Source organism: Arabidopsis thaliana, chromosome 2 (genome assembly GCF_000001735.4).
Source record: "Arabidopsis thaliana chromosome 2, partial sequence".
Taxonomy (NCBI): domain Eukaryota; kingdom Viridiplantae; phylum Streptophyta; class Magnoliopsida; order Brassicales; family Brassicaceae; genus Arabidopsis; species Arabidopsis thaliana.
The window spans coordinates 2,339,842-2,365,966 of NC_003071.7; the positions used below are offsets into that span (position 1 = coordinate 2,339,842).

The 26,125-nt window shown below is 31.9% G+C and overlaps 4 protein-coding genes and 2 pseudogenes across 14 annotated transcripts; 4 read left to right on the forward strand and 2 right to left on the reverse strand.

Annotated features, from left to right (window-relative positions):
- Nucleotides 1–2,693: 2,693 nt before the first annotated feature.
- On the forward strand, nucleotides 2,694–6,366 carry AT2G06020 (Homeodomain-like superfamily protein; the record flags this gene model as incomplete). Its single annotated transcript, NM_126616.1, has 5 exons — nucleotides 2,694–3,024; nucleotides 4,176–4,252; nucleotides 4,394–4,448; nucleotides 5,812–5,942; nucleotides 6,055–6,366. The coding sequence occupies 5 exons, from the start codon at nucleotides 2,694–2,696 to the stop codon at nucleotides 6,364–6,366; spliced, it is 906 nt and encodes a 301-aa protein (NP_178659.1).
- Nucleotides 6,367–8,217: 1,851 nt separating this feature from the next.
- On the forward strand, nucleotides 8,218–12,333 carry AT2G06025 (Acyl-CoA N-acyltransferases (NAT) superfamily protein). Of its 7 annotated transcripts, NM_147251.3 has the most exons (11): nucleotides 8,295–8,407; nucleotides 9,073–9,136; nucleotides 10,176–10,274; nucleotides 10,361–10,698; nucleotides 10,781–10,833; nucleotides 11,056–11,092; nucleotides 11,189–11,254; nucleotides 11,366–11,470; nucleotides 11,554–11,707; nucleotides 11,831–11,907; nucleotides 11,992–12,316. In NM_147251.3, the coding sequence occupies exons 4-11, from the start codon at nucleotides 10,390–10,392 to the stop codon at nucleotides 12,055–12,057; spliced, it is 867 nt and encodes a 288-aa protein (NP_671784.2). In that variant the 5' UTR covers nucleotides 8,295–8,407; nucleotides 9,073–9,136; nucleotides 10,176–10,274; nucleotides 10,361–10,389; the 3' UTR covers nucleotides 12,058–12,316. The 7 variants fall into 7 exon arrangements, with proteins under 7 accessions (NP_001318205.1, NP_001324279.1, NP_001324280.1 ...); NM_001335294.1 differs by having other exon boundaries at nucleotides 8,218–8,407; nucleotides 10,176–10,698; nucleotides 11,992–12,333; NM_001335295.1 differs by having other exon boundaries at nucleotides 8,218–8,407; nucleotides 10,176–10,698; nucleotides 11,554–11,907; nucleotides 11,992–12,333.
- Nucleotides 12,304–15,756, reverse strand: AT2G06040 (F-box/LRR protein). Its single transcript, NM_126618.5, has 6 exons — nucleotides 14,214–15,756; nucleotides 13,529–13,962; nucleotides 13,281–13,442; nucleotides 12,913–12,988; nucleotides 12,678–12,833; nucleotides 12,304–12,587 (listed from the first exon to the last, which is right to left on the reverse strand). Exons 1-6 carry the CDS (start codon nucleotides 15,576–15,578, stop codon nucleotides 12,492–12,494), a joined length of 2,289 nt encoding a protein of 762 aa, NP_178661.2. The 5' UTR covers nucleotides 15,579–15,756; the 3' UTR covers nucleotides 12,304–12,491.
- Nucleotides 15,757–18,885: 3,129 nt separating this feature from the next.
- AT2G06045 lies at nucleotides 18,886–19,272 on the forward strand (annotated as a pseudogene; the record flags this gene model as incomplete). Its single annotated transcript has 1 exon — nucleotides 18,886–19,272.
- Nucleotides 19,273–22,534, reverse strand: OPR3 (oxophytodienoate-reductase 3; the record flags this gene model as incomplete). Of its 3 annotated transcripts, none has more annotated exons than NM_126619.4 (5): nucleotides 22,286–22,534; nucleotides 22,054–22,142; nucleotides 21,837–21,977; nucleotides 20,307–20,437; nucleotides 19,273–20,225 (listed from the first exon to the last, which is right to left on the reverse strand). In NM_126619.4, the coding sequence occupies exons 2-5, from the start codon at nucleotides 22,128–22,130 to the stop codon at nucleotides 19,399–19,401; spliced, it is 1,176 nt and encodes a 391-aa protein (NP_178662.1). In that variant the 5' UTR covers nucleotides 22,131–22,142; nucleotides 22,286–22,534. The 3 variants fall into 3 exon arrangements, with proteins under 3 accessions (NP_178662.1, NP_973431.1, NP_001077884.1); NM_001084415.2 differs by having other exon boundaries at nucleotides 19,399–20,225; nucleotides 22,233–22,308; NM_201702.2 differs by having other exon boundaries at nucleotides 19,274–20,225; nucleotides 22,054–22,339.
- A 1,895-nt stretch (nucleotides 22,535–24,429) lies between these two features.
- AT2G06060 lies at nucleotides 24,430–26,120 on the forward strand (annotated as a pseudogene; the record flags this gene model as incomplete). The annotated part of the gene is made up of 1 exon: nucleotides 24,430–26,120.
- Nucleotides 26,121–26,125: the final 5 nt, after the last annotated feature.

Genomic DNA, 26,125 nt, shown 5'->3' on the forward strand with positions numbered 1-26,125 from the left:
CCTCTAAGCCCTATTTTCCTAATTTTTGTTGTTTTCACTAATATTACATTGAAAAATACAATTTTATCCAACTAAATTAATGTAAATAAATTATTTAGTTATTTTAAACTTGAGCGGTCTTTTTAATTAGTTATTATCCATACTAATGATTTGGCTTTAAATTAATACATGCTAGATTTATTTAATTGACCAATAACACATGTAATCAAATTTGTTAATTTTCTTTTTGATTAATAAAAATAATTGTATATATTTGTAGACATAAAAATTAATATATGTAAATTTGTTTACTTTTTTAGGTTTTCTATTTCTCTTAGAGAATAAAAAGGTTAAATGTTTAATGACACATGTAAGCATCTTATCATTAGACTTATCACGTGTTATGATCTCGTGAGTTAGTAATTTTCAAAACCGTATTTTATATAATAAGATGTTAAAACTTATATACATATTTTTTTTAATTTGAAATATTAGTTTTAAAAATTCAAGAAAAAGATATTGGAAAGAGATAATATGAGTGATATAAATTTTATTGTTATCCCTTGTACATTTAATATTTAGTAAAATAAAACTTAAATCTTTAAACTAATCTACAAAAAAAAAATCCCAAGTAGAGTTAGAAAATATTTATCATTTTATATACCATATGTCAAATCTTGGAATCATTTTGCTTTTTTTAATGTCTCCATATATATAAATCTAAACTCTTTATTAAAGTTACAAATCGCAGTTTGACATTGCATCCATAAAATCCACCTTTTTCCTTCACTTCCAACTCCAAATGCCACATACATAACTTTATACAGATTTAGATCAATAATATAATGCAAAAAATTATAACCGTTACAAAGTAAATTTTTTTATTCAAAATCTTATACTAAAAGACAAAAAAAAAAGTTAAAGTATTGAACACGACAAAAAAATAAAGAACATGTGGATAATTTTTCTTAACAATGTAAATGAGGAGAAAAAAAAAAAATCACGACATAAATGTTTTTTACATTGTCTATTTATTTATTTTGAACTATGATAACCATGCATATTCAATAACAAAAAAAAGGTTTAAAGTAACTTTACAATGATATTAAAATCTAGATTTTTTTTTTTGAAAAGTTGTTTTTTCTGCATGCATTAAGTATAAAGAAACATAAAAGTTGTTACAATTAAAGGTGATTTAGTCAGCAATTTTGTGTTGTTCTTTCATTATTGTCTAATATTAATTTTTATTTTATTTTATGCATTTAAAGCACTATATACATACTTGCACAAATAAAATTACTACTCTTAGACAAGCAATATAAAAATATAAACATAATATGCATTTTATATATTTATGATAATAGTTCAATTAGTAGTTTAGTACTTAGTAAATTAGTAATATAGTGACTGTTTTGTAATAAAGATAAACATATAATAAACAAGCAAAAGAAACTACTAGTCTAGCAGCATCCCAAAGGACTAAATTTAAGTTCAAAAAATAAAATAAAAATCATCTAACTAGATAACACCATATTTAGGATTATTTATTCTGCTCAAATAATTTTTAATCATATAATACTTGTTTCAGTAAGATATATAATACACTGAATTTACTTTTATAAATAATACGTTATTTGTTATACAAAATATCATTTATTTTCTTAGTTATATATGAAAATATATTCCATGTTCCCTACAATTGCTTAGAACCATCATTGTATCAAAAGAATTATTTTACGTTTTTTCGTTTTTGTTTTTTGGCGATGTTAGAAATTAAAAATAACCTCTATAGAAGTCTTACTTCTTTTTTGCCTCAATAACGTGCAATACAATATGCAAATTAGATTTTGATGTAGATAAAACGACTTAATTCTCACAAATTATTAACTCATAGTTTTCGTAAACATATGATACTATTTTTTCTAATTTTTTTTATTTCTTTGCTTCTATTTTATTTATATTTTTCTTATATTACTATATTGCTGCAGTTTTCATTTTATTTTTCTAATTAGAAACAATATAACATTTCTACATTTTTCAATATATTTAAATTTTTAAATATCACATATCATTCAAATTCTAAATTTCAATGAAAAGAACCATAAATTTATAAAACAGATTTTCAAATAATTACTGTTACATACACATGGGTACACATTTTATATACGATCAAAATTTTAGTTTTAACTTGGTTTTTCTCTTACTTTTATTTTAGCAAAGTTCAAAAAATATTCGAAAATTGTCAACTTCAATATTATACACCACCAAAAAAAAAGTTTTCTAGCCAGCCGTTTTCAATATCTCTTGGCTTTTTCTAACTTTTAATTTATAACAATTTTGGCATTCTCTGAAATGAGTATGTAACCATATTAAAATGGTAGGTCCTAACTTATTTTTTTTTGGTTTAAAAGTGTAGGTCCTAACTTTTTTGATCTTCTTGTGTCATTTAAAAATCACAAACCAATTATCTCCTTCCATGTGAATACATTTGTTACCTTAACTCTGAGTTACTGTACATTCAACCTTGAATCTTTTGTTCTTGAGATTTTAAAAAGTATCTTTTCCTCCACTAAATCATGATTCTATTTAGTTTAGTTTAGTTTTGTTTTCTTTTTTATTTTGTAGTGCTCTCAACCACTCTGACTTGAAAACAAATCAAACCGAAAAAAAAAAAAAAAAAAACGACTAAGAAGCTAGCAATGAGTTCCCAAGAGATGAAGAAGCAAGAAAAAGGAAACGAAGTTGTCACTTTCGAAGAAAATCCTAGCACTTATGTTCATCATCACACGAAAAAAGCCTCAATGGTTTTAAGTGAGCAAGAAATAGAGGTTATTCTACAAAGTAATAAGGAGACATATAATGAAAAATTAGAAAAAAATACGAAAGAGAATGCTGAGAAAGTTGGTATTGAAGAAGGAAATGGTTCATCTTCAAAGATCACGCCATGCATTTTCTACACATCTGATGAAAAGGCACGATTGAGGTGGTCAAGCGACCTTCACGATTGCTTTGTTAATGCTGTGGAAAAACTTGGTGGACCTAACAGTTAGTAACCTAATTAAATTCTTAATTCCGATTATTAGTTTATATTTCTTGAGTTTCTTCAATATTTCTTCACTTATATTGATTTACTTTAAACATTGCATGTTTTATCTATCATAAAATTATACATTTCTCCATATTTTCTTTGGATTTTATGACTAATTATGAATACATACATGCATGTAATCTATTTTGAAATTAATCTTTATAGATTTGTGATCAGTTACATGGATATAAAAGTTTATATTCAAAAAAATCAGTTTTATCATTCATTGATCTTATGATATATTCTTAGGAGGAAAAAGAAGATCAACGCTACAACTATTTTGTGTGTTTTAGATTATATTTGATTCGCTTTACATAATTTAAAAATATATATGTGATTTGTGTTCTTGCAGACAGTCATAAACAAATAATATTTCTGTTTTTTTTCTTGCATAACAATCATAAACAAATGATATATATGCTTGATCTTATTTATATTTAGTTGTATTTAACTTGGATCATTTTTCAATATAGATCATTTTCATAATTATTTTAACACTTTTTGGTTATTACCAGAATAAGGCATGATTAAAATTTCTTTAGAAGTTTAACTGATATCAAATATTTTACATATGTTCATTTTTTATATGTTTATTATTTTGAAAATTGAAACTTTTAACACTATTTTGTTGACCTAAACTTTAAATTTGTGTTGATGAAATTTAAGATATTTAAGTAGTTAATCATGATTTTCATTTCTGTTTTTTAGCAACAAACTTGGAATGTTTATGATTTATCCAACATTTTCTTTGCGGCGAATAACTTTTTATGCGTTCAAATATGTTTATTTTGGATTTTTCGTTATGCCCGATCATTATTTTGTCGTTTTAATTTATGTCAAATTTAACAATAACATAATGTTACCACGCGTCATTGCATTCATATTCTTTTGAAAAAATAGTCGCGTATTGGTAACGATTTATTTTTTTGGTTACACAATGGATTAAAAATATGTATGGTTGAATAGTTGACTCTTACACATTCTAGGGCTAAAACATCCAAAATAATTTTTGCATTATTAGTGAGATTACTAAGTTTATATGTAAATAGGTGTTGATACATATAACAGATACAAAACTTATTTCACAAATATTTCTGTTTTTTTGCAGAAGCGACGCCAAAAAGTGTTAAAGAGGCAATGGAAGTTGAAGGAATTGCACTTCACCATGTGAAGAGTCATCTTCAGGTAATTATTTTTTTTTATTTTTATTTTTTGTCAAACCTTCAGATAATTATTTATATTCTTATATTTTGCGTATAACTCAGAATTAGATTTTGATTGTCTATAATTTATTTAATGTTTAATTAAGTCTTCTTATATTTTCAGAAATTTAGACTTGGAAAGTGTAACATACGGGGTGGAACAAATCAATATGTTAGACGTATGTTCATCATTGCCTTAAATTTATATTTTATTTTGTCATTTATTTGGTATTATTTAATTGAAAATAAATTTTTAAGTTTTTTTCATCAAAAACTAATTTTAAGTGTTTTATCCTAGGAATATATTTTTACGACTTTTTCAATCTATATTTCTTAATATCATATATTAAATAAGGTTATGACATATAAAAAAACTCATATGACCACTATAATTAAATTTTAAAATTTGATTATTTTTGGTTGATGTGTCTTTTTCATGGTATCATATTAATACCTAAAAATTTAATATTTTAGTTAACTAAAGACAAGTGATATTAAACATAATGGTTTAATTCATATTATAAGAAATCATATAAATAACTGTTATTCAGTTTTTCTTATTGTATTTTTTTTATTTTTTCATATATATAAATAACATTATAATCATTTTTTCGTTAAATCAAAATCCGCCCAAACATAATAATGTCGTGCCATTTATCTTGTTTTTTAAAACTACTCGCGATTGTATTTTGTTTATCTTATTGTATAAAATATATTTTTTTCAAACAAGTAACCAAAAGAAATTATTGTCTTGTCTTTTATCTTTGTTTCTCAAGGTTTTAAAACTGCTCGTGAAATAAGAAAAACATGTGCTTCATTAAACTCACATCGCCCACAAGTAAATATGTAAGAAAAAAATTATGTATTTATATTAGAGTTATTATTATTTTTAATTTAATCATTCTATAAAATCTTATGAGAGTTAACATATTGAGTAGACAACCTAGATTAATGGGAGCTGTAAAACCAAAACCAAAAAAGGAGAAAGAAGTCCAAGGATCACTCTACATGCTTATAGAGGTAAACTTAGTATCTTAACTTTTACATATATATGTGTGATGGTTTATGGTTAGCATGTGTAATAAAAAAAAGTTTGAAATATTTTGTAGAACGATTTACGTTTACAAAGATGTCGCGAAGAACAAAGAATGCAAAAGGCATTAGCAACAAAAAATCAAGGCAATATGTTCGAGACACAACATTTAAAGGCAAGTATGACTTCAACTTTACCTAGTCAACACAATAAACAAGAGCAATGGTTCGTACCATTTTCATACCATTTTTCCGGAGGACAGACAAATCCATTCACAATGAACTATTCACAACTACAACCATCTATCACCATTCCACAAAATACCACTTCTGTCGAAGATTTTTGCAACGACGGTATGGCTTGTCTTTCATTGAGTGAGTTAAACGCAAGGAATACATTTCCAATGTATGAGGCATCAATACATCCAACTCAAGGAAATCTACAGTTCAACGACGACAATCAAAGTTACAATATGGCTCAAAGTTTTATCAATCCATATATGTCTATAGAGTCACAATCCATGCCTCACAAGAGTCAACAACAACTTCAGCTCAACAATGATTGTGTCAATCATGACTCATATTGCAATGCAACTTTTTTATCGGTCACGGTACCACCAACAATTGATTCTCTTCATCAGGTAATGGTACTAATGTTTTTCAGCACATGAACTAGATTTGATAGTTTCAATATTTTTATCAATAACATATATTCATAGATTTTTTTTTTCTTTTGTGATGTTTTTTTTTCAGGACACTTTAAACAATACAATTCTTTTTCCAACGACACTACAAGCAATACCGACATCTGTGTCACACAATACGTACATGAGTTCATATCCTTCATACAATACTGTTGAAGTTGTTAAAGCTCAGCTCAATGCATTACAAGATTCAAGCACTAGCCAAACACAAGAAACATTTTCTCGTGAAACCAACTTATCGTCTATAGTCACAAGGGATGAAGCAGATCCAGTGGATAAGTATATTGATTGGAACAAAGTTGGAGAAACTGATATTGAACATGATTCAGTCGAAGTCCTTGAGGCTTTAGGTTTGAAGTAAGTCCTTAATTAATTAACCTTAGTAATGTAATACTATTTGCTACTCGTGTGTTATTTTGTATAGAACAAACATCATAAGTTTGTATTCGTAATCGTATTGGTTGAATAATATTAGAGTATCTCCATCAATGAGAAACAAAAAGTTTCTCAAAAAAGAAAAATATTAATATTTTATTATATTTTGATTATATAATTAAATTTATATCATAGTGAAAAAATTGAACCAATATAAGAGAGAAAAATGTCATGATTGGATATAGAGAGTATCTCAAACTCTTTTAAGAGTTTCCCAATGGAAATGGTCTTAGTATATTACAATCTGTATTGTATTCTATTGAGTAATTACTCTTCACTTAAAAAAAAACATTTTTAACGCTACAATTTTGTCATCTTTATTTTTGTTTTTTGTAACAAAATCTATTTAGATATTAGATGGAAGATTATTTTCGTTTTTTTTTACTTGGACCTAATCTATACATTTACCTTGAAATAGAATGAAAATTACGTATAAAATAAAAACATACGTATAAAACTATAAACAATGACTTGTGCCTTGTTCACTACAAGTTTTGCTTGTCTGGTTATGAAGTCTTTGGTTTCTAGTTTTGAGAGTTCGGTTGTCATCAGGATAGGAGAAGGGACCTCCAATGGGAGGTTCTCTTGGCAAATTTGGTTGGCTCTCTTGAATTATAGTAATTAAAATAAAGCTAAACTGATAAAAAAAAACCTGTTGTAATTCTCACATATCTAACCACTTTAGTTAGATCTCTTGCTTTCTTGTCTCTCACACAGATTTTGTTTCTTGTTCTAAAGAGAGACAAAAGCGTTTTCCTCCAAAGACTACATTGTTAATTACTATTCTCTTGTCTCTTACACAGATTTTGTTTCTTGTTCTAGAGAGAGACAAAAGCGTTTTCCTCCAAAGACTACATTGTTAATTACTTGGATACACTTACATAACACAAGGACACACATACATATACGGGGTTGACACAAATAGCACAAAACAACTTTATTATTCCAAAAATAGTACATTCTTTTGAAACTTCCAAAAATAGCATATAAAGTTTTTAATTCTCTATAAATTAATTAAATAATAAAGTTTTTTATTACCATTTGTATCAATCTCCCAAATAAAAATGAGAGCAAACACTAATCTAATATTAAATTAAATCAAAAAACTTTTAAATAGTGGAAATATATACCCTAAATTAAAATAAAAAACCCAAATATAATAGTACAAACTAATTTTAAAATGAAAAATCTCTTTTAAATGGTGAAAATATATACCCTAAATTGGAAATAGGAAACTCAAATATAATATCATAAACTAATATTAAAATGAATCAAAATTTCTTTTAAATAGTTGAAATATATACCCTAAATTGGAAATAGAGAACCTAAATATAACATTTTAAATTTATTTCTAATTTATTTTGGTTGAATAGATTTAATATAAAATTGTGGTTTTATTATTGTCACTTTTAAAAAAATTTCAAATAATTATTTGAGTGCTATTTATGTCTAAAAAACTTTGTAATGCTATTTTTGTCCAAAAAACTTTAAAGTGTGCTATTTGTGGGAATTTCTCTACATATACTACTTCTACTTGACACACACACACTTGCAAACTTGCACTTAGACCTAATGATGGCTCTTACACAAGACAAGTAGCCACCCTACATGCATTGGAACTCTCACCCCTTGATTCACTCTTCTACTCTAACCCTTAGACTTACAACACAACACTCTTTAACTAAACATACTTGGGCCTAAATCATCTTCAGCCCATTACAACCTTATTACAAAACACAAAGCCCATATGTTTGTTGACTTTCTTCTCTTCCTTTGACTTTTCACTTCACGACATCATCTTCTTCTTCCTCTGTTCTTCATCTTCTTCTTCTTCCTTTGCAGATTCAATCAAAGATACAATTCCAACAAAACCACAAAGACGACTCTCTTCAGAGAGTTTTGAGAGGGTGAGAGAGCCGTGCTCGGCGTTGTTAGAAAGAAAGCTGAGAATTGCAACTGCTTACAAGGTAAGAATCACTCACTATCCATTTCCATATTTCTTCATCAATCGAGCTTAATGCAGCTTTTTCGCCTTTTAATTTTGTCAATTCGAAGTGTTTAGAATTGTGGATTTGATGTTCTTGTTATTGATCACTAAATAGACAATGGTGATAGATAAATGAACTTAAACAATGATCTAAAGCTTCGTTGCTTGTTTTTCTTCTTAAGCTCCTCTTTGATGTCTTACTTTCGCCTCTCCTCTGTGTGGTAGTAAGAGTTTATAGAAGAATTATCTTCGTGCTCTTTTTATTTATTTTCAGCTTTGACACAAAAGTTTTATGATTTCACAAGAACCCTTCAGTTGTTGATGTTGTCGCTTCTCTCGAACCATATTTGTCTTAAGGTATTAAAACTTGTCCTAATTCTCCTTGTCTTATTGGTGATGGATTTGAAATTCTGTACTTTCCTGCACACTATTCCTTAGCTAAGAATTCATTGTCTTTGAACTTGAGAAAGTGATCTTATTAGAAAGTTTTATATGTTTTTGAATTGATTGTGATCTTTATTGGTACTGCATTAAGAATTAATCTTTGTGCTCCTGGACTAGTATTGGTAAGGAATACTGCCATTTTTTATCTCCTTATGTGAAGTAAACCGTCTTTGCTCATATAGTTTGGTTTCTCTTTCACAGAGCAATGTCGACAAGCTGATCAAGAGTCTCTTGGATTTGTGCTTCTGTACTTCTTAAGAGGAAGGTGTGTTGACTTTTCGACTTGTTCTTTGTGTTCTTCTTAAGACTTGTTCTTTGTGTTCTTGGATATATGTTCTTTTTGACTTCTATACTTCTTAAGAGAAAGAAACTAGTTAACATTGTTTTCTTTAGCAAGGTATTGATTTTTCTTTTTGAGATCTACAGATTGTGGAAAACAATTTGAAACATTTTGAAGAGAACCCCACTTCACTACCACTGGATTATGAAATTTTTTCAAAAAAAAAAATACAAGCTCTCTTCTTACAACTTTTCACAATTAATATTGAAGAATGGAAGAGAGAGGGCTCTCACCATTGGAGATGGTCTTAGTTGCGGACATCTTGGTAAATCTCGTTTATAGGATTTTCAGATGAAAAAGTTGTTTTAGGCTATTGTCTTTCTAAGGGCTAAGTTATTTTTCTTGTGTTTTTGGACTTAAGTTTTGATTTCTTTCGTTCGAGTTTAAAGTTTCTTTCGTATATTCTTTTTTTTTTTTTATTAATCTTCTTGAAAAAACATACATATTAAAACTGATCATAAATGTATTAGTTTTTGTGATTTACAGTTTTTTATAATTCTAACCAATGATATTTAATTATTTGTTTTGAAGTTTATAATTCATCAATAATAACTAATAAATAGTATATAAAAAAATTTAAAAATCAACTTTTTAAAAATATATATTTTTAAAAAAATAAATAATAAGGAACCGAAAGAGTAGTTTTTATATCTTTCGATTTCGCACTAGTTTCTACAGAATTTCATTACATTCTTGGAGATGTTCTTATTCATCTACCAGTATAACTTTCTTCAATTAGGCGTTTTTTTTTTTTTTTTTGTCGGCAATTAGGCGTTTAGTTTCATGTATCGTTCACAGCCAGTTTAATTCAAGAAAAATCTAAATGAAAAAACTATAAATAATGAAACGTCGGCAACTTTATATTTTTCTACTTCAATATTGAGCTGTTCTAAAGTATTTCATTGTTCCCTTTTAAAATAAGTTGTTTGTGTGGAGGTTAAAAATAACAGATGCCAATTGTCAGGTCCCGCAAGATACCATCTTCTCAAAAGTCCAATCAATCTACGCTTTTCAATTCGCCACGTCACAGAATCCTGACCGTTAGATACAAACGCGCCAACTCGTTTGTACCCAGGCGGAAAATGACTATATTACCCTTATTCATTATCATCTTTATCCATTTGACGGTAAACTAAAATTCTCTCTCAGGTCAAACTTTGCTTTCTGGTACGGCGGCGATGTCGACGATTTCGATCCATCGGACTGAGACTCTACGAATCACTCACGCTCGGTCACGAATCTTCCGGCAGAGATATCGGAGAACTATCCCTCTTTGGAAATTAACAATCAATTCGAGATCTTCTGATACATCTAAGAAGGAAGAACTCTCTGTACAAATATCAATTCCTCCTCAAGTTGATCAATCAAGACCTGAAGGTTTGAGATTCGATCGTTTACAACCTCCGGAGCCAGAGTTTGGTCATGAAGATAGATTTGAGTTTGGTAAATTCGTAGCTAGAGAAGCTATGCTTGATGAAGAATATTGGGTAATGTCACTCAAATTCTTGACCTAACAATCAATTTTCGTTTATGGCTGATTGATTTTGTGTTGGTTCGAGTTTGTGTTAGACTGCAGCTTGGCTTCGTGCAGAGAGTCACTGGGAAGATCGCTCCAATGAAAGGTTAGCTTCGAAAGGATCTTGTAGCTTGTAAGCAAACAAAGAAGATGATATTGTTAGAGTAATCTTGTAGCTTGTAAGCACAAAGAAGATGATATTGTTAGAGTAATCTTGTAGCTTGTATTGATTAGATTTGGTAATTGGTTAAAGGAAGTATTGAGGTAGTTTAGATTGAGTGGAGATGATTGGTATGTGTGATTGATGTTGTTCTTTAATAAAACACAGATATGTTGATAACTACAAAAGGAAATTTGCAGAGCAGGTAGAAGCTAAATATCAATTTGATCTCTTTCTTTAAGTGGATGATACTTTCTTCAAAGGATGATGATATGTACCAATTACTATTTTTGTGTATCAGGAGTTTAATGCTATTAAAAGAAGATGTAAAGGGATGCAAGGACAGAAATGCTCATGTATCGTTGCGGTAAATATATACTGTTTGCACTTTGAAGTAACTTGGACAAAAAAAGAAGTAACTTGGACTATTTTCTTTGAGAGTTTGTGTATGTCAAGCTTTTGTTGTTGTGTTTATTAGGTAAAGAAGGAAGAGAAGCATATTAAACGTTCAGTAATCAAAAGTGTGGTTGGGACGCTTGATTTGAGTATTCGGTATTTTTTGCAGGGAGAGACCTTTCCTGGGGTATATATTTCTTTCGTTAATTTCTTGTCGTGGGTGTGTGTGTGTGTATCAAAAGCCTCCTAATAAGTTTACATTATGTGCAGGAAAAGGTGAAGTCTCAATTGTTCTGCAGCATAAACCAGGAAGGATCAAATAGGTATGGTTATATTGCTAATCTATGTGTTGCGAAATCAGCACGCCGCCAGGGTATTGCTTGCAACATGTTACGTTTCGCTGTCGAATCAGCCAGACTGAGTGGTAAATAATGTTAAACGGATAAAGAAAATGGCCGTCATTGTAATGATTGTATCTAAGCTGTTAAATAAGTCCCAACATATGTAGAGAATGATCTAAACCTTATGTGGATTGTATTGGTTGCAGGAGTTGAACAAGTATATGTTCATGTACATAAAAACAATTCAGTTGCTCAGGAATTATACCAGAAGACCGGTTTTAAGGTAATTAAGGAAGGCTCAAATTCCTTACTCTAAAAGTTGCTAATTGATTTTCATGACCTGACACATATACTGTGATTGGACCAGATTGTTGAAACAGGTAAATTTGAATCATTAGATGATGATACATACTTGCTCCAGTACACAAGCTAACACACACGAAAGCGATCTTGGTTCTCTCTGCCCTTTCTTGATTGTTTTTGTTTTGGAGAATGGGAGAGAAGAATCTCGTGGCTCACTTGTTAATGCATTTGTTTGTCATGTAAAGTATAGTGTGAAATGTGTGTGTGTGGGGGGATTAAGTCCAAGTTTCATGTACAATTGTGTGTGCTTTGTGAAGAAGTATATATTTGGCTTTGGATTCATATCTCGAACATCGAAAATCGCTATGAATTTGCAGACTTACATGGTTCATCAAAGGTATTTACTAATTCGAATTCAAAAACATAAGTAAACTTTGATCTTGCCGATTTAATAAATACTAGATTACAAAATCAAAGATAAACCACATGTTTGGACAATTAGTAAAAATCGTCTCTGCACTTCTCCAAAAAAGAAGCAAAGCAGAGGGAGATTTCGAGTTTCTTTCAGTTATCAGAAAGGTGGCCTAAGAAAGGATCCATCTTCACACCTAAGATCTTGACATTAGGATTTGAGTGACCTTTAACAAATACATCCGTCACCTGCAAAAGAGAAAAGATAGGTTTCTTTATCAGGATATGTCCGTTTCTTTGCGAAGGAGACGAGGGCTTTTGGGTTTTAAAGTTTTTTACCTGACTGCATCCAAAGACCTTCAACACTTTCAGAGATGAACTGTTATCGACAATGTAGCCTAATAAATCGTTGGACATTTCTCGGCACCAGGATATATCCAAAATCTGCAGTTTATCTGAATGTTTGGCAAGTGCTAGGGCCGTGTTGTGGCCAACCTGAACATAAAACAAATGTTTAAGTGTGACTTAAGATCGATCTGTGGATTGGTGGCATTGTGGGAAAGAATCCGTTTACCTTCTTAACATTGTTTAGTGATAGCTCCTTCAGAGAACCACCTGCGGTTTCTACAAATGCAGCTACAGCTTCATCACTATAGAGACATAAGAAGCGTCGGTTAACTTTGACATAAAACACAGCCCACACAGTTCACAAGAACATGACTATATGTGTATTGATTTGAATATAGAAAACAGATAATGTCTCCAAAATTAACATAGTGGCAGATATGTTTAACAAAGTAACACCATAAGTTCTTATATATAACAGGCCATGTCACCATATCAAATGGTAACACTGTACGGTTGTACCAGTATAACATGAACATTTGGAATGAGATAGTAATCTTCCAGTAAGCATGAATACAGAAGGGTATAGAGACTTGCCTGAAAGGGTTGCGACAAAAAATCAATTTCTCCAACGCTTGACAGCCATTTGCAAGGTAACCCAGAGAAGAATCTGTCAGCTTGCATACGTTAGCCAGGTCAAGGACGCTTAAATTGGGACAGTTTTCAGAGATGACTTTAATAGAAGAATCAGATAACTTCCTGCAACAGATTCACAAAGCCAAATAAGGTAAGAATTCAGAGTGACTGAATCAAAGGGGGTGAACAAGGAAATTCAAGAGGCATACCGAGAGTTGGTCAAAATCAGCTGCTTCAGGGTCTGACCTCTAGCAGTAACAAACTCCTTCAAGAACCGACCCTTGACAGAAGGAAGATCCGCAAGGGACAATACTTCCAACTTCTCAAACTTTTTCAATGCTGCGAGAATATGCTTCATATCAATGTTTTGGCACTCGTTGATATACAGTTCCCTTAAAACTGACCCCAATGAATCAGATAACATATCAATGCTAGATGATGTTAGAAGAGAGCATTGGTTGAGATTAATAGACGTAATCGCAGGAGCAGAGGAAACCAGTTGTCGTAGCCCCACATCGGAAAGCCGGCATGCACCACTTATAGATAAAGTAGATAGCATCGGCAACACTTTTGGTGACCTTGCTAAAGTGAAGGGTAATATATAATCTGGCATACACCGCCCACACTGGTCAAGTTGAAGAACCTGTTTCAAAAAGGAGGCGAATCCGCGAATGTGGACTTAAGTTACAATGAACACTTTAATATCATCTTATGCATGAAAAACTTTATCTTAGGTGTGACAAGATGTTTATCATGATTTATTCCTGTCAGTATCATTATTTTCCAAGAACGGGCAGCTAACCTCATATACGGTTCAATATCCAATCTAAGCCAATTAACTACAGGAATAAAATGGTACTGAAAATGTTGTCTTCACAGGAAAAAATAAGTTACCATCAAGTTGCTGGTGTCACAGTTCTTAAAACATTCAGTGAACTCTTCCTCGGTCAGCCATGAGCAATCTGGAACACAAATTTCTGTTGGAGATCCCTGGACAAGAAGATCAAGAAAGTGTAGGTCCATTCTCCTAGAATCACAAAGCAATTGACAAAGTTTGACCCTCAATGTGTCTGGAACATAGTCAAGAGAAGTGATGGCATCAGCATTCTTGACAAGAACTCGCAAGGATAATTCTTGCAGAGATGGAGCCTTCCGAGGGGGGAAACTAAAGTTACTTCTGGGAACCCAAATAGTTGGTGAAGATCTTTCTTTGTTGGAGACGCCAATACCAACATGCGGAGTCGTGTACTCTTCTCGGTCCTTAATTATTTTCATAGCAGTAGAGAAAGGACCCGGCCAATCTTCGACCTGCTGCTCCCCCTCTTTATCTGACAAATCCTCTTCTTCCTCCACTTGAGCATCAAAATGAGCAAATCTGTGAGCAATCCTCTCTGCAATGTCACGAAAGTGCTGAGTTCTTGAATCGTTTCCAATCTCATTACTATTTTCTCGATTCTGCGCTTGCTCAACATTAGCCATCGTCGCAGCCAATTCTGTTACAGAGACATCCGGGGGCTTCTCACTGTTAACCAAGCTCTCGATTTCCATTTCTTCTTCATCAACTTCGACAATCTCAACCGTTACCGGAGAAGAAACATCCTCCACCTGCATAATACCCTTTCCCTTCTCCTCCCTAGTATATCTTCTTCTACCCATAGAACTACTCTGCTTCTCATAACTCTGACCACAAATCACATCACTTTCTCCATAGGAATCTTCCATTATCCCCTTTCCTTTGTTATTGCTCTCATTCTCTACTTCTACTACATACCACTTCTCCGCTAACGAGTCACCTAACACACCACTACTACTCTTATCTTCCAAATCCACACTATCCTCTGATTCATTCTTCACAATAGTTTCTTCAACCAAATCCACACAAACCCTCTTTGTTTTACTCGCACTTTCTCCTAACTTTAAATCGAAATCAAACTTGCTAGACTCAATTTCAATTCCATAATCGACACCTCTCTTAGCAACTCTCTTCCCTGAACGCAAACTCAAAAACTTTTCATCCACACTAACCTCTTTCTCAGTGACACAATCATCGCCGTCAAATTGGTGTGCAAGACGAAGACTACGTCTCCGGGTAGTGTGAGTGGGTTCATCAACAAGACCCAATTCAGGAGCGGTCTCATCCGGCGAGCGGTGAAGTTCGGGCTCTAGTGTACGAGCGGGAGTCGACGGCTCAGTGTCGGATTCTTTAGGGAGTGGCTTGGGTGAGACAGATGGGATTTCGCGAGATCGAAGAATCGTCATGGAAATTGTAATCTGGAGAGAAAGGGAGAGAGGAGGGTTTATGAGGGTTTAGGTAGGAGAAGAAGAGGAAGAGGAAGAGGAAGAGGAAGAGGAAGGGTCGGTTGGATAAATTAGGGTTTGTTGCCGATTTCGCGCCAACCGATGCAATGCTTGTTTTCCTCTTCTCTTACCATCCGAGCAATTTCTTTTACTTAATAATGGTCATTTAATGTTCACGCAAATTAAATCATTGGCTAGAAATTGATCCGTGGCACATCTCGGATTAGATATTTTTATTAACAAATTAAAAGTTTTATTTTAAGTAATATTATTTATATATTTTATTATCTTATTTTTAATATGATTTTTAAAATTTATAATTCATAAAATAGTTTCACGTGTCAAACTAATCGATCTTAGATTTTGATAGTTTGACAGGTATTAAACAAAATTTATTTATTTATTTAACAAAGAAACTATGCAAATATCTTATATATAATTTCAAAAATGAAATAAAATAATAAGGAAATTATAAATATCGTATTAAATAAAAATAAAAATTTTAAAACACATAGATATATAACAAAACTATACATATATATCCTATATAAAATAATTTTAAAAATGTTGTTGTTCTACAAACATAAAAAAAAATATTATTTTAATTATACAATTATATTCTAATTTTTTAATATAGATTACTAATAGAGCTATACATGTCTTTTGATTTGTGATACTGCCTCTTATGTAAGAGCTTTTCTCTCTTCTTTCTTTTAACTTTTAATTATTATTTTTATTTTTAATTGTGAAGAGTTCTATTAAGGAACGCACGATTTAGGGTGTACTAAGTTGGTATACATAGTAGATGAGTAATACATGTATACCCATTCTAGTTTTTGTTAGAAATCCATGCATATATGTCTTAACGTTTTTGAATATTTCTTTTCAAGGTACCTTTAAAACTTTGATTGTTTTAGAAAAAAACAAATAAATTAGCATAACATTAACTTAGAAAATATGCTATATGACATGGACAAAATATGCACACATCCAAACAAAATTTAGAAGAAGAATTTCATATTTCTAATGATGCCATAAGGAGTCGTCTTTTGCATCTTCTTTCCTAACATGATACTTTTGTTCCTCGTCTTCTTCACATGCTTGCATATATGTCTTAACGTTTTTGAACATTTCTTTTCAAGGTACCTTTAAAACTTTGATTGTTTTAGAAAAAAACAAACAAAGTAGCATAACATTAACTTAGAAAATATGCTATATGACATGGACAAAATATGCACACATCCAAACAAAATTTAGAAGAAGAATTTCATATTTCTAATGATGCCATAAGGAGTCGCCTTTTGCATCTTCTTTCTTAACATGATACTTTTGTTCCTCGTCTTCTTCACATGTTTGTTATCCTATCACTACTGTTGTAAATCTCACAATCTCTCTATTTCTCACACTCATTTTCGGTTTCATTGTCTTTAGAGAGAAGCCCAACTCAGGGAATATGCACCTTTTGTATTATTTCTCTTGGTTTTGGACTCTTTGCCCTCAAGCCTACGAAATGTTTAGTTGTGTTGCAAAAGATCACAACCGTTTTGTAGTTTTAAGATTAAGTTTTAAGTTAGGAACAAAAGATTTAGATCTTAACATTATGCAAAAAGAAAAAATGATCAGATCCTAACAGTTCGATGAAAGACCGTCTCACCCGAAAGACCCCGCCCATAGCCGCCTGCCAGATCTAAAGAGGTTGCTACTTTCTTCCTCCAGATCTCTTACTTTGAATGAGTTACTCGATCTCGCTCTGCAGAGGGTTTTTACTAGTCGCGATGAGTTGTTTCAGTTCTTAAAATCGATGAAGAGAGAATCGAGCCCATAAGATATGGAGAGAGTGAGGCGGTACGAATCATGGAAGAAGAAGAATGTAATCGGGAAGAGAAATCGAGAAAGTGGGGAGTTGGGAAAGAGAATGTGGTTACTGGATTTTGTATCGTGGCATTCTAATTGAGGGAACCAAATTCGCCGTCAATAACTTTCTTAACGGTGATTCTAAATGAGTCCCTTAAAAATAAAATAATAAAAATTAATTGAAAAAGTAAGAGAGAGAAGAAGAAAGAGAGAAATACGGTCTAAAAAAAACTTTGCTTCAGTGTGACGAGAAACCCACATGAGATGTGGAAAAATGCAATTGGTCAATTTTTTTATTTGTAATTAACAATATAAATAAATAACTAAATATACTTAAATGATTAAAACAATAGAGATAAAACCATCTCCATTGGTGTTTCTTAAGGGTTTCTTAGATGAAATTCTTAAGAATAAAGCTCAAAAAATAAATCAAAACTCATGTTAATGTTAAGGATTGATCCTAAAATAAGGTGTTTAGGGATTGTTAAGAAACTCTGACATGTCGCTTTTTGATTGGTTCGAATTTTTATTTTTTTCTCATAATTATTATCAAAGTAATTTTTTTTATAAAATCTCAAATCTCTCTCTTTCTCTCACAACACTACGAAACTCTCTTATTCTTCAACCTCTCTTTGTTTCAAATTTCAAATTGGTTAAGCATATATGACAAAAATATTACTGAGTCAAGCTTATTCGAGTTTTTTATTTGCTTTTTGTTTTAAATATTTGTATGTATGTTTATAAGTTAAGATTCTAATAATTATTATGTTTTATCACAGAAACTCACTTAATGACTCCACCATTGGATAATAAAAATTGTAAATACTCAACAAAACTCTAAACTTCAAATTTACCAAACTTTATTATTAAAACTTTTTAAGGATTACTCAACCCGACTTCGTGATTGGATTAAACATGAATAATTGAAAGCTGATTTAGTTGAACATATATGGCAAACATTTAGTCCGAATCAAGCTTAATTCTTATCGTCTTTCAAGGTTTTCATTTATATATTTTTGTTTTGTTTTTATGTTATGTATGTTTACAATTTTAATATTTCAAATAATTATTATGTTTTTTGAAATAAAAAAATTATAATATTATAGATATATAATATATATATATATATATTAAACTCATTTAAAAACTCCACTACTGGACAATGAAAATTATAAAGATTCAACAAAAACTTTAAACTTTAATTTGTTCAAAATTTAATATTATAAAATTGAAAGGAATCCTTAATTACGACTCCCAATGGAGATGCTCTTAGAGTGCTCTTAGCTGCCAGCTTCAAAAGAATCAGCATTGTATCCAATTGAAAATTTCCTGCTTCTGCCTCTTTCATGAGTAACGAGAAGCCGTGTCGATGTGATATACAATTTACTTTTACAGAAATATGTACCAAAATAAAGCGACTTCTTTTTTTTCATGATTTTTTTTTAAAAATTTGCTTGCCGACGCATCTCTATTTGTTCTCAACATGGGTTCTGCGTTCATCGACATTCTAGTCTATGTTGACGACATTGTCATCACCGGCACCTCTCTACAAGCCATTACTCGGGTCACTGATCTTCTGGCATCCAAGTTCTCTCTAAAAGATCTTGGAGAGCTCTCTTACTTCCTTGGTATGGAAGCTACTCGGACACCTCCTTGACTTCATCTCACTCAAATGAAATACGTCACAGATCTTATCACACTTTCTAATGGCGGATGCTAAACCGGTTTCCACACTTTCTAATGGAACAGATGGTGCTATTCTTTCGGTCTTATCACTACACCATTAACAAAAAACCTTGAGTAATGCCATGAAGATTTTAACTAGATAAACAACAAGATACATGACTAAATATTAAGTGGATAACAATAACATTGTCATTTTACATATCAATGTATTGTCAATACATTTTCTCCTCGATTATCAAACTCAGAGGCGGGAAAAAGGAGCCAAGAAAGGATAATCCGTGTAGCCAACAACTGGATCTTGAGTGTAAAACGTCTTCCGATTATATTTATTCAACTCTCCATCAATCTTGAACCGCGAAACCAAATCCGGGTTTGCGATAAACAGTCTGCCATATGAAACCAAATCAGCATCACCTTGTTGAACAGCTTGCATACCTAGTTCCTTATTGAATCCTCCACTAGACATAAAGGTTCCATTATAAGCCATCCTCAAGCTCTTCATTAGCTTAGCTTCTTCCTCATCACTCCCTTGCCTTCCAGACTCTGTTTGCCCGTAGGCGTGGTAGCGAGGTTGTGTAACGTGAAGGTAAGCGAGCTTTGAGCCATTAACACCTTGTAACTTATTGAGCATGCCAACCACGGCTAGCCCGAGTGATAGTGGGTCAGAATCAGTTGCGTCCAAGTGATCTATAGCCGGAGATACCCTCACACCAACTTTACTAGCTCCTATGGCTGAAACTACACCTTCCACTACTTGTTTCAAGAATCTACAACGGTTTGCAATGGATCCTCCGTATTGGTCAGTACGGTCATTGATCCCATCTTTCAAAAACTGATCAATAAGGTAACCATGCGCCCCGTGGATCTCAATCCCATCGAAACCAGCTCGAATCGCATTCAAAGCAGAAAGGCAATAATCCTCCACCACCCGAGGTATCTCGGAAGCTTCTAAAGCCCGAGGTTTCGGGTACTTCACGTGGGAACCATCGGGCAACAAAACTCGCCACCTGTTTTCCGAGATTGGTTTGTTCGTTGACGATATTGGTGATCCTCCATTAGGTTGATACACTATACAAAGACTCAAAAATGTTATAAAGTTTCCAAGTCCTTTATAAGATTTACGAGTGGATAATGAGGAGACATATAAACCTGCATGAGAAGCACGTCCAACATGCCATAATTGACAAAAGATGAAACCTCCCTTAGCGTGAACTGCTTCCACAACTTGCTTCCATGCTTCTACTTGTTCATCTGAATAGATTCCAGGCACATGTGGGAACCTGCAAAACTTTCTTTATATTAGTTTCACTCCTTACAACAACATTACAAGACTTGTAAAGAATATTCATTACAAGTCTTTCTTTATTTCATGATTCTTTTTATTTGCCTTTTCTTTGAATGTGGCTGATAAAATCTAAACCTCTCTATTCTTATCACGCCACTAAACTATTATTGGTGGGTCCTGTCACCCACATTCCTTATAATGACAAGACAAAACAACTCAAAATGCAGTCGATTCTTTTTAGTGAAACAATGATAAATCGGATCCTTTAAACTTTCTCCGGTATGTCAAAAAAAAAAAAAAAACTTTTAAAGTGAGATAAGCAAAAACCATATTTCTATTAAATTTAGTCACCATAAATCATTTCTAATTCAAAACTATTTTATACTTTCTCTATTCCTTTTTGTTTGATTGTTTAGAAAAAACACATATATTAAGATAAATATATTAAAGTTGATTTTAATTGTATTATTTTTGTGTTTTAAAATTTCCTATAACTTTAAACCAATGGTATTCAATCATTTTTATTAAAGTTTACAACTCATCAATAATAACTAATAAATATTGCATAAAAAACCTTAAAAATTAATTTTTTTGAAACAATTTTTTTTCAATCTTTTTGAAACAAATTTTTTTTCTAGAAAATCAAAAAAAAAAGAACAGATGGAGTATATCTTAAAGAGATTCCTTTTATTTTAAATGTAGAATGTCTAACCTAATAATCAACCTTTATTTAATAAAAGACTAATAGGGCAGTAATAATACATATACTGTTTTTACATTGTTCTTTTCAATTCTAATACTAACAATAGTAGAGACACACACAGTCACACAAAAAAAACTAATAAAAGACTAATAGTAGGTTTCTTATTGTTCTTAAGCAACATGGCCGGCTCAAATATTGGCGAGACCTGGTGCCACACCAGACCCAAAAAAATTAAGTGTCCTTGAATAAAAAAAAAAAATTTGGTCTATTATTATCATTGAAATAAATATTGTTAATTTGTTTTCAAAATTTGTGGTTTTTAGTTATAGAAATGTTATTTAAAAAAACTTAGATCTTTCACATAGTTTTTTATAACTAAAGTGGAGTTTTTAAGATATATATTTTAAATTAGTGGCTATTTTATTTTTTTTGTATGAAAAAAAATAATAAAAAAAATTGGACCCTTGGACAGAACATCTAAGCCGCAATAATACTAATTTGATAAAACCAAAATTATGTATAAATAATAGTACTAATATGAGTTGATTTGATATTTTAATGAAAATCAGATTGTTTTCCTAACGACAAAAGCCGTTTATTAAACAGTACAGTTAGTTGACGTCATCTCATCGTAGTTTTTACTTTTGGTCTTAAAAAAGAAAGAAAGAAGTAAGTAAAATGACGAGAATACCCTGCGGATCCGGGAGAGACCATGGTGCCTTCGGAGATGAGAAAACCGCCGGGAGTGGTCCGTTGAGCATAATACTCTGCCAACGCCGCGTTTGGTACTCCGTTCAACGCCCTGCACCGCGTCATCGGCGCCAGAACCACTCTGAAAACGCAAACGCGATATGAGACTACACGTCATACAAAAACCACTCAAGATCATTAATCTAGCTGAAACTCACCGATGAGAGAGATCGAATCTTCCCATCTTGTAAGAAGAAAACAGAGTCTCGTTAGAGTTCCCTTGTGCCGCCGTCATGTCTCCGCCGATCTGGAAGAAGGAGAAGTAAAAGTCAGATCTGAGAAATCAACGGTCAATACAAAAATATTGAGTAGTAGTTAGTTGGATCTTCTTCATTACATAAAAGGACAAAACACAAACTACAAAGTAACTTAAGTTTGTGATGAGTTTACCGGTTTTGTTATTCGGAAATAGAAAATTCGAGTGGATGTGTTGTTGTTGTGTGGTCGTGGAAATGGAATTTGCTAAATTTTATATCCAAAAAAGGTTAGGTTGATGGATGGACCGGAGGAGTTCTTGGCATCTTGGACCGAACCGACCATTACTTTCACGTGCTGATTTGTTTTATAATAAAGTTCAAAGTTTGGTCCGCGTGAGATATTTCGTTCTATTTTGCTTCATATTATATTATTTTTATTATTTGGATCTATCAGAGATGTTTCTTAGTGGATTGGCAATGAGCCTGATTTCCTAAATGAAATTAACGGATACGAATATGATTGACATTCGCTTTACGTACATTGATAGGTCATTAGCTATGTTAACATTAATATATAACAGGTTGACAACATTTCAATGTATAAAGTCATAGTTGTCTTCCATTAACAGGTCAGAATAAAGGTGAAATAGTGAGTTTAAAACATTACGTAAAAACTAATTCCATGATTGGTTGTCCAATTAGGAGGGAAAGGGTTTAAAAAATAACTTCAGAAAATAAAAGTTTAGAATATTGTGCTAAATAGTTTGCCTTAGTATTACATAAACATGAAATAGAAGAAAGCAAGAAAAGGAGACACATAGCAATTCAAGATCTTCTAAAAAATTAGAGAAAGCGAGTCATTCTTCAGGGGACTGTACCATCAAAACTTACTCTGAATAATTATCTGTTTCAAATGCCTGACACTTTATCCTTCTTGAAAGGATATTTTTTATTGCCAATATTAAAACTTCCAATTCCGAGTGAAAAAGAAAGGGACACCTCCGAAGACACTTTGCACCAAGTAAAATTGTATTGTCAATTCCTAGGAAACACCACCATACTAAATTCATAGATGGATCTGCCGATTTCCATGAATTCATCAATCCTACATCTTAAAGATTGAATTGGAGTTTCCAAAGTATCCCTAATAACACTAGATTCAGTTGGAGCTAATTGAGCTCCTTCTCACATTTGTTTTTTGTTACTCCAAACGTGATTTAAAATATCTGAAATTCAACCCTTCAGTGAGACTCTTGTCTTGTACCTCTAGTACATCTCCCATCATCAAATCCTTTTGCTCATCCTCTAGAACTGAAACTTTAGAAATATTATCGACCATTTGTGAGCCCTGAGTTACTTTATTGATTGTTTTTGGTTCGTACAATGGTTTAGACCAAACTGGACTTGCATCCTTCCTAGTATATTTTGTTCCCTCAACAGAATATTGAGAATTCATCAAGCCATCCTTAACTAATCATTTCCCAGCCACTTCATTATTCTCAGCCCAAGTCCCAGGGAAACTCTTTTTGTGCCCCTAACTTGGAAAAAGTTTTTTTTTTTATCATATTGCCTATGAGAACAGATAGCTAATATCTTTTGATAAATGTAGAAAGATGGCTAATTAAGAGATTTATAAATAAAATTAAATATTATCTTGAGAAAATTTTAATTTATAGAATTATTTTGATGTTTTATATGAAATTGCATTGATTCTTATGAGATCTAAAAATATGGTTAAAATCTTATAAGAGTAAAAGATGATATTTGTGTGTAGATTAGATCGGTTACTGGTAAAATGGTAGGTGATTTATAAGCCACTTATAAATCAGGTACATAATCTAAAATACGTTATGATCTTCAAGATACACTATCTTTAACTAAATGAAACATTGAAAATTTATTTCATTTTGCTTTTTATCTATTATTTGTATATTCATTAATTGTCATTTATTTTTCGCCAATGACATTTGTATTTTTGAGTCTATTTTTCGTAAACCATTTTTGGGCATACCATTTTTAGAAAACATTGTTTGTTTAGTTTAATATAATTCAACCATTTTAGTTATAGAACCTCACTAAGGTGGTTTAAGATGTAATCGAAAAGCTGTATTGCTTATATGATTTATTGTGAATTTGGATTTGTCACGCTGAGGATGTAATCAATCGAACATGTATTCAAAGGATGGTCACGAATTTTTGTCAACAAAAACATGCACAATTCTAGGATAATAAATCCTAACTACTTGAAGACAAGTAAACCTCCACAACATTCTTAATGTCTGGTTTCTTCTGGAACATTAGATATTTTAATAAAAGAGGTAAGCATGATGTTGTAAGGGATTGGATGAATAGGGGGAAGTTTGATTTTGATTTTTTAATAGAAACAAAAGTAAAAGAAAGAAAGGTATACAAGATTACAAAGTCAGTTTTTAGAGAATGGTCTTTTATATGCAATTATGAAGAATATAGACTAGGAAGAATTTGGTTGCTTTGGAGAAATAACGTGCAAGTCACGCCTATCTACAAGACATCACAATTGATTACATGTTCGATCTTGATTGAAGGAGAAAAGGAAGAATGTTTTGCAATATTTGTTTATGCATCCAATTTTGTGATGGAACGCAAAACACTATAGGCCGATCTTCGACACTATCATAGTTTTGCTCTATTTCATGGTAAAACTTGGTTGATATGTGCAGATTTCAGTGAGGTGTTGGAAGGAGAGGATCATTCAATGTATGAACATTTACCATTGATATCACGAGGAATGAGAGATTTTCAGAATTTAGTCCAACAATGTGAATTAACTGATTACAGCTATATGCTTAATCGTACTCTATGTTTGAGACAAGAGGTCATTCAGATCATTTAAGATGTAGATTTTATATTAAAGAGGAGGAGAGAAGAGTTATAACGATATGAATGACCACCTAGCTACACTATCGGGCTACTAAGAAGAATTAGAAGCAACTTGGGCTTAGTCCACACCACTTTATCATTCCACTTCAGCGATTCACATGTTATCAAAAAAAGCTATAGGCACTGAAACCACAACTCCGCAGGATGGGGAAATGGTTGTAGAGAGATATATCAATTCGAACAAAGGAGGCATATAAAAAGCTTTGAGATTTAAAAACCATATAATCAGTGGACTTGGAGGCAGCAACTTACAATAAATGGAGGAGATTATCAGACATTGAAGCAGGATATTTTTGACAAAAGGCGAAACTCGACTGTATTAAAATAGAGGATAAAAATTAGAAAAGTTTCTACAACGCAGCAAAACTAAGAAGATGGCCAAATAGCAGTCACTCAAAGAGAGAATAAGGCTGAACCTAAAAGATATTTAAAGAGTTTTTTAACCGAGAAGCCACAAGGCTACGAAGAATGGTCAAGTGAGAAGTTGGGACATCTAATGGAGTTTAAATGTGAAGAAAATGATAAGGCAATGCTCACACAAAAAAGTCTCGGAGGGAAAAGTGAAGAAAGTATTGTTCTCAATGCCAAGCAACAAATCTCCGAGTCCAAATAGGTCAGTAGTGGGAAAAGACTTTGTGGTGGCATTTCAATTCTTTTCTAAGACTGTTTTTTTTGCCTAAAGGGGCCAACTCAACCATCTTAGCTTTGATTCCAAAGAAAAAAGAAGCTATTGTAATGAAGGACTATGCACAAATATCATGCTGCAACGTTCTTAACAAAGTCATATCGAAGCTTCTGGCAAACCGAATCAAGACTATTCTACCACGATTCATTTCTCCAAATCAATAAGCATCTATAAAGGATATGTTGATGATGGAAAACCACCTCCTCACCACATAGATCATCAATGACTACCACAAAGACACTATTTCTCCTCGATGCGTGATGAAAATAGATATTTTGAAAGCTTTTGACTCGGTTCAGTGGAGTTCCTACTAAACACGTTAAGATCAGAGCTCTTGAATTCTGAGAGAAATATATACAGTGGATTTAGACATGGATTACTACATCCTCATTTTCAGTGCAAGTGAATGGACTAAGATGATGGTGACGA

Coding starts and splice junctions, on each gene's coding strand:
- AT2G06040 (NM_126618.5), bottom strand. CDS start 15,578: ATGACGATTCTTCGATCTCGCGAAATCCCATCTGTCTCACCCAAGCCA. Junction 13,963..14,213: donor GTGACACCAGCAACTTGATG/GTAACTTATTTT, acceptor TTTTTGAAACAG/GTTCTTCAACTTGACCAGTG. Junction 12,588..12,677: donor AGGTCTTTGGATGCAGTCAG/GTAAAAAACTTT, acceptor TCTCTTTTGCAG/GTGACGGATGTATTTGTTAA.
- AT2G06025 (NM_001335294.1), top strand. CDS start 10,390: ATGTCGACGATTTCGATCCATCGGACTGAGACTCTACGAATCACTCAC. Junction 11,093..11,188: donor AAAGGAAATTTGCAGAGCAG/GTAGAAGCTAAA, acceptor TTTGTGTATCAG/GAGTTTAATGCTATTAAAAG. Junction 11,908..11,991: donor ACCAGAAGACCGGTTTTAAG/GTAATTAAGGAA, acceptor TGATTGGACCAG/ATTGTTGAAACAGGTAAATT.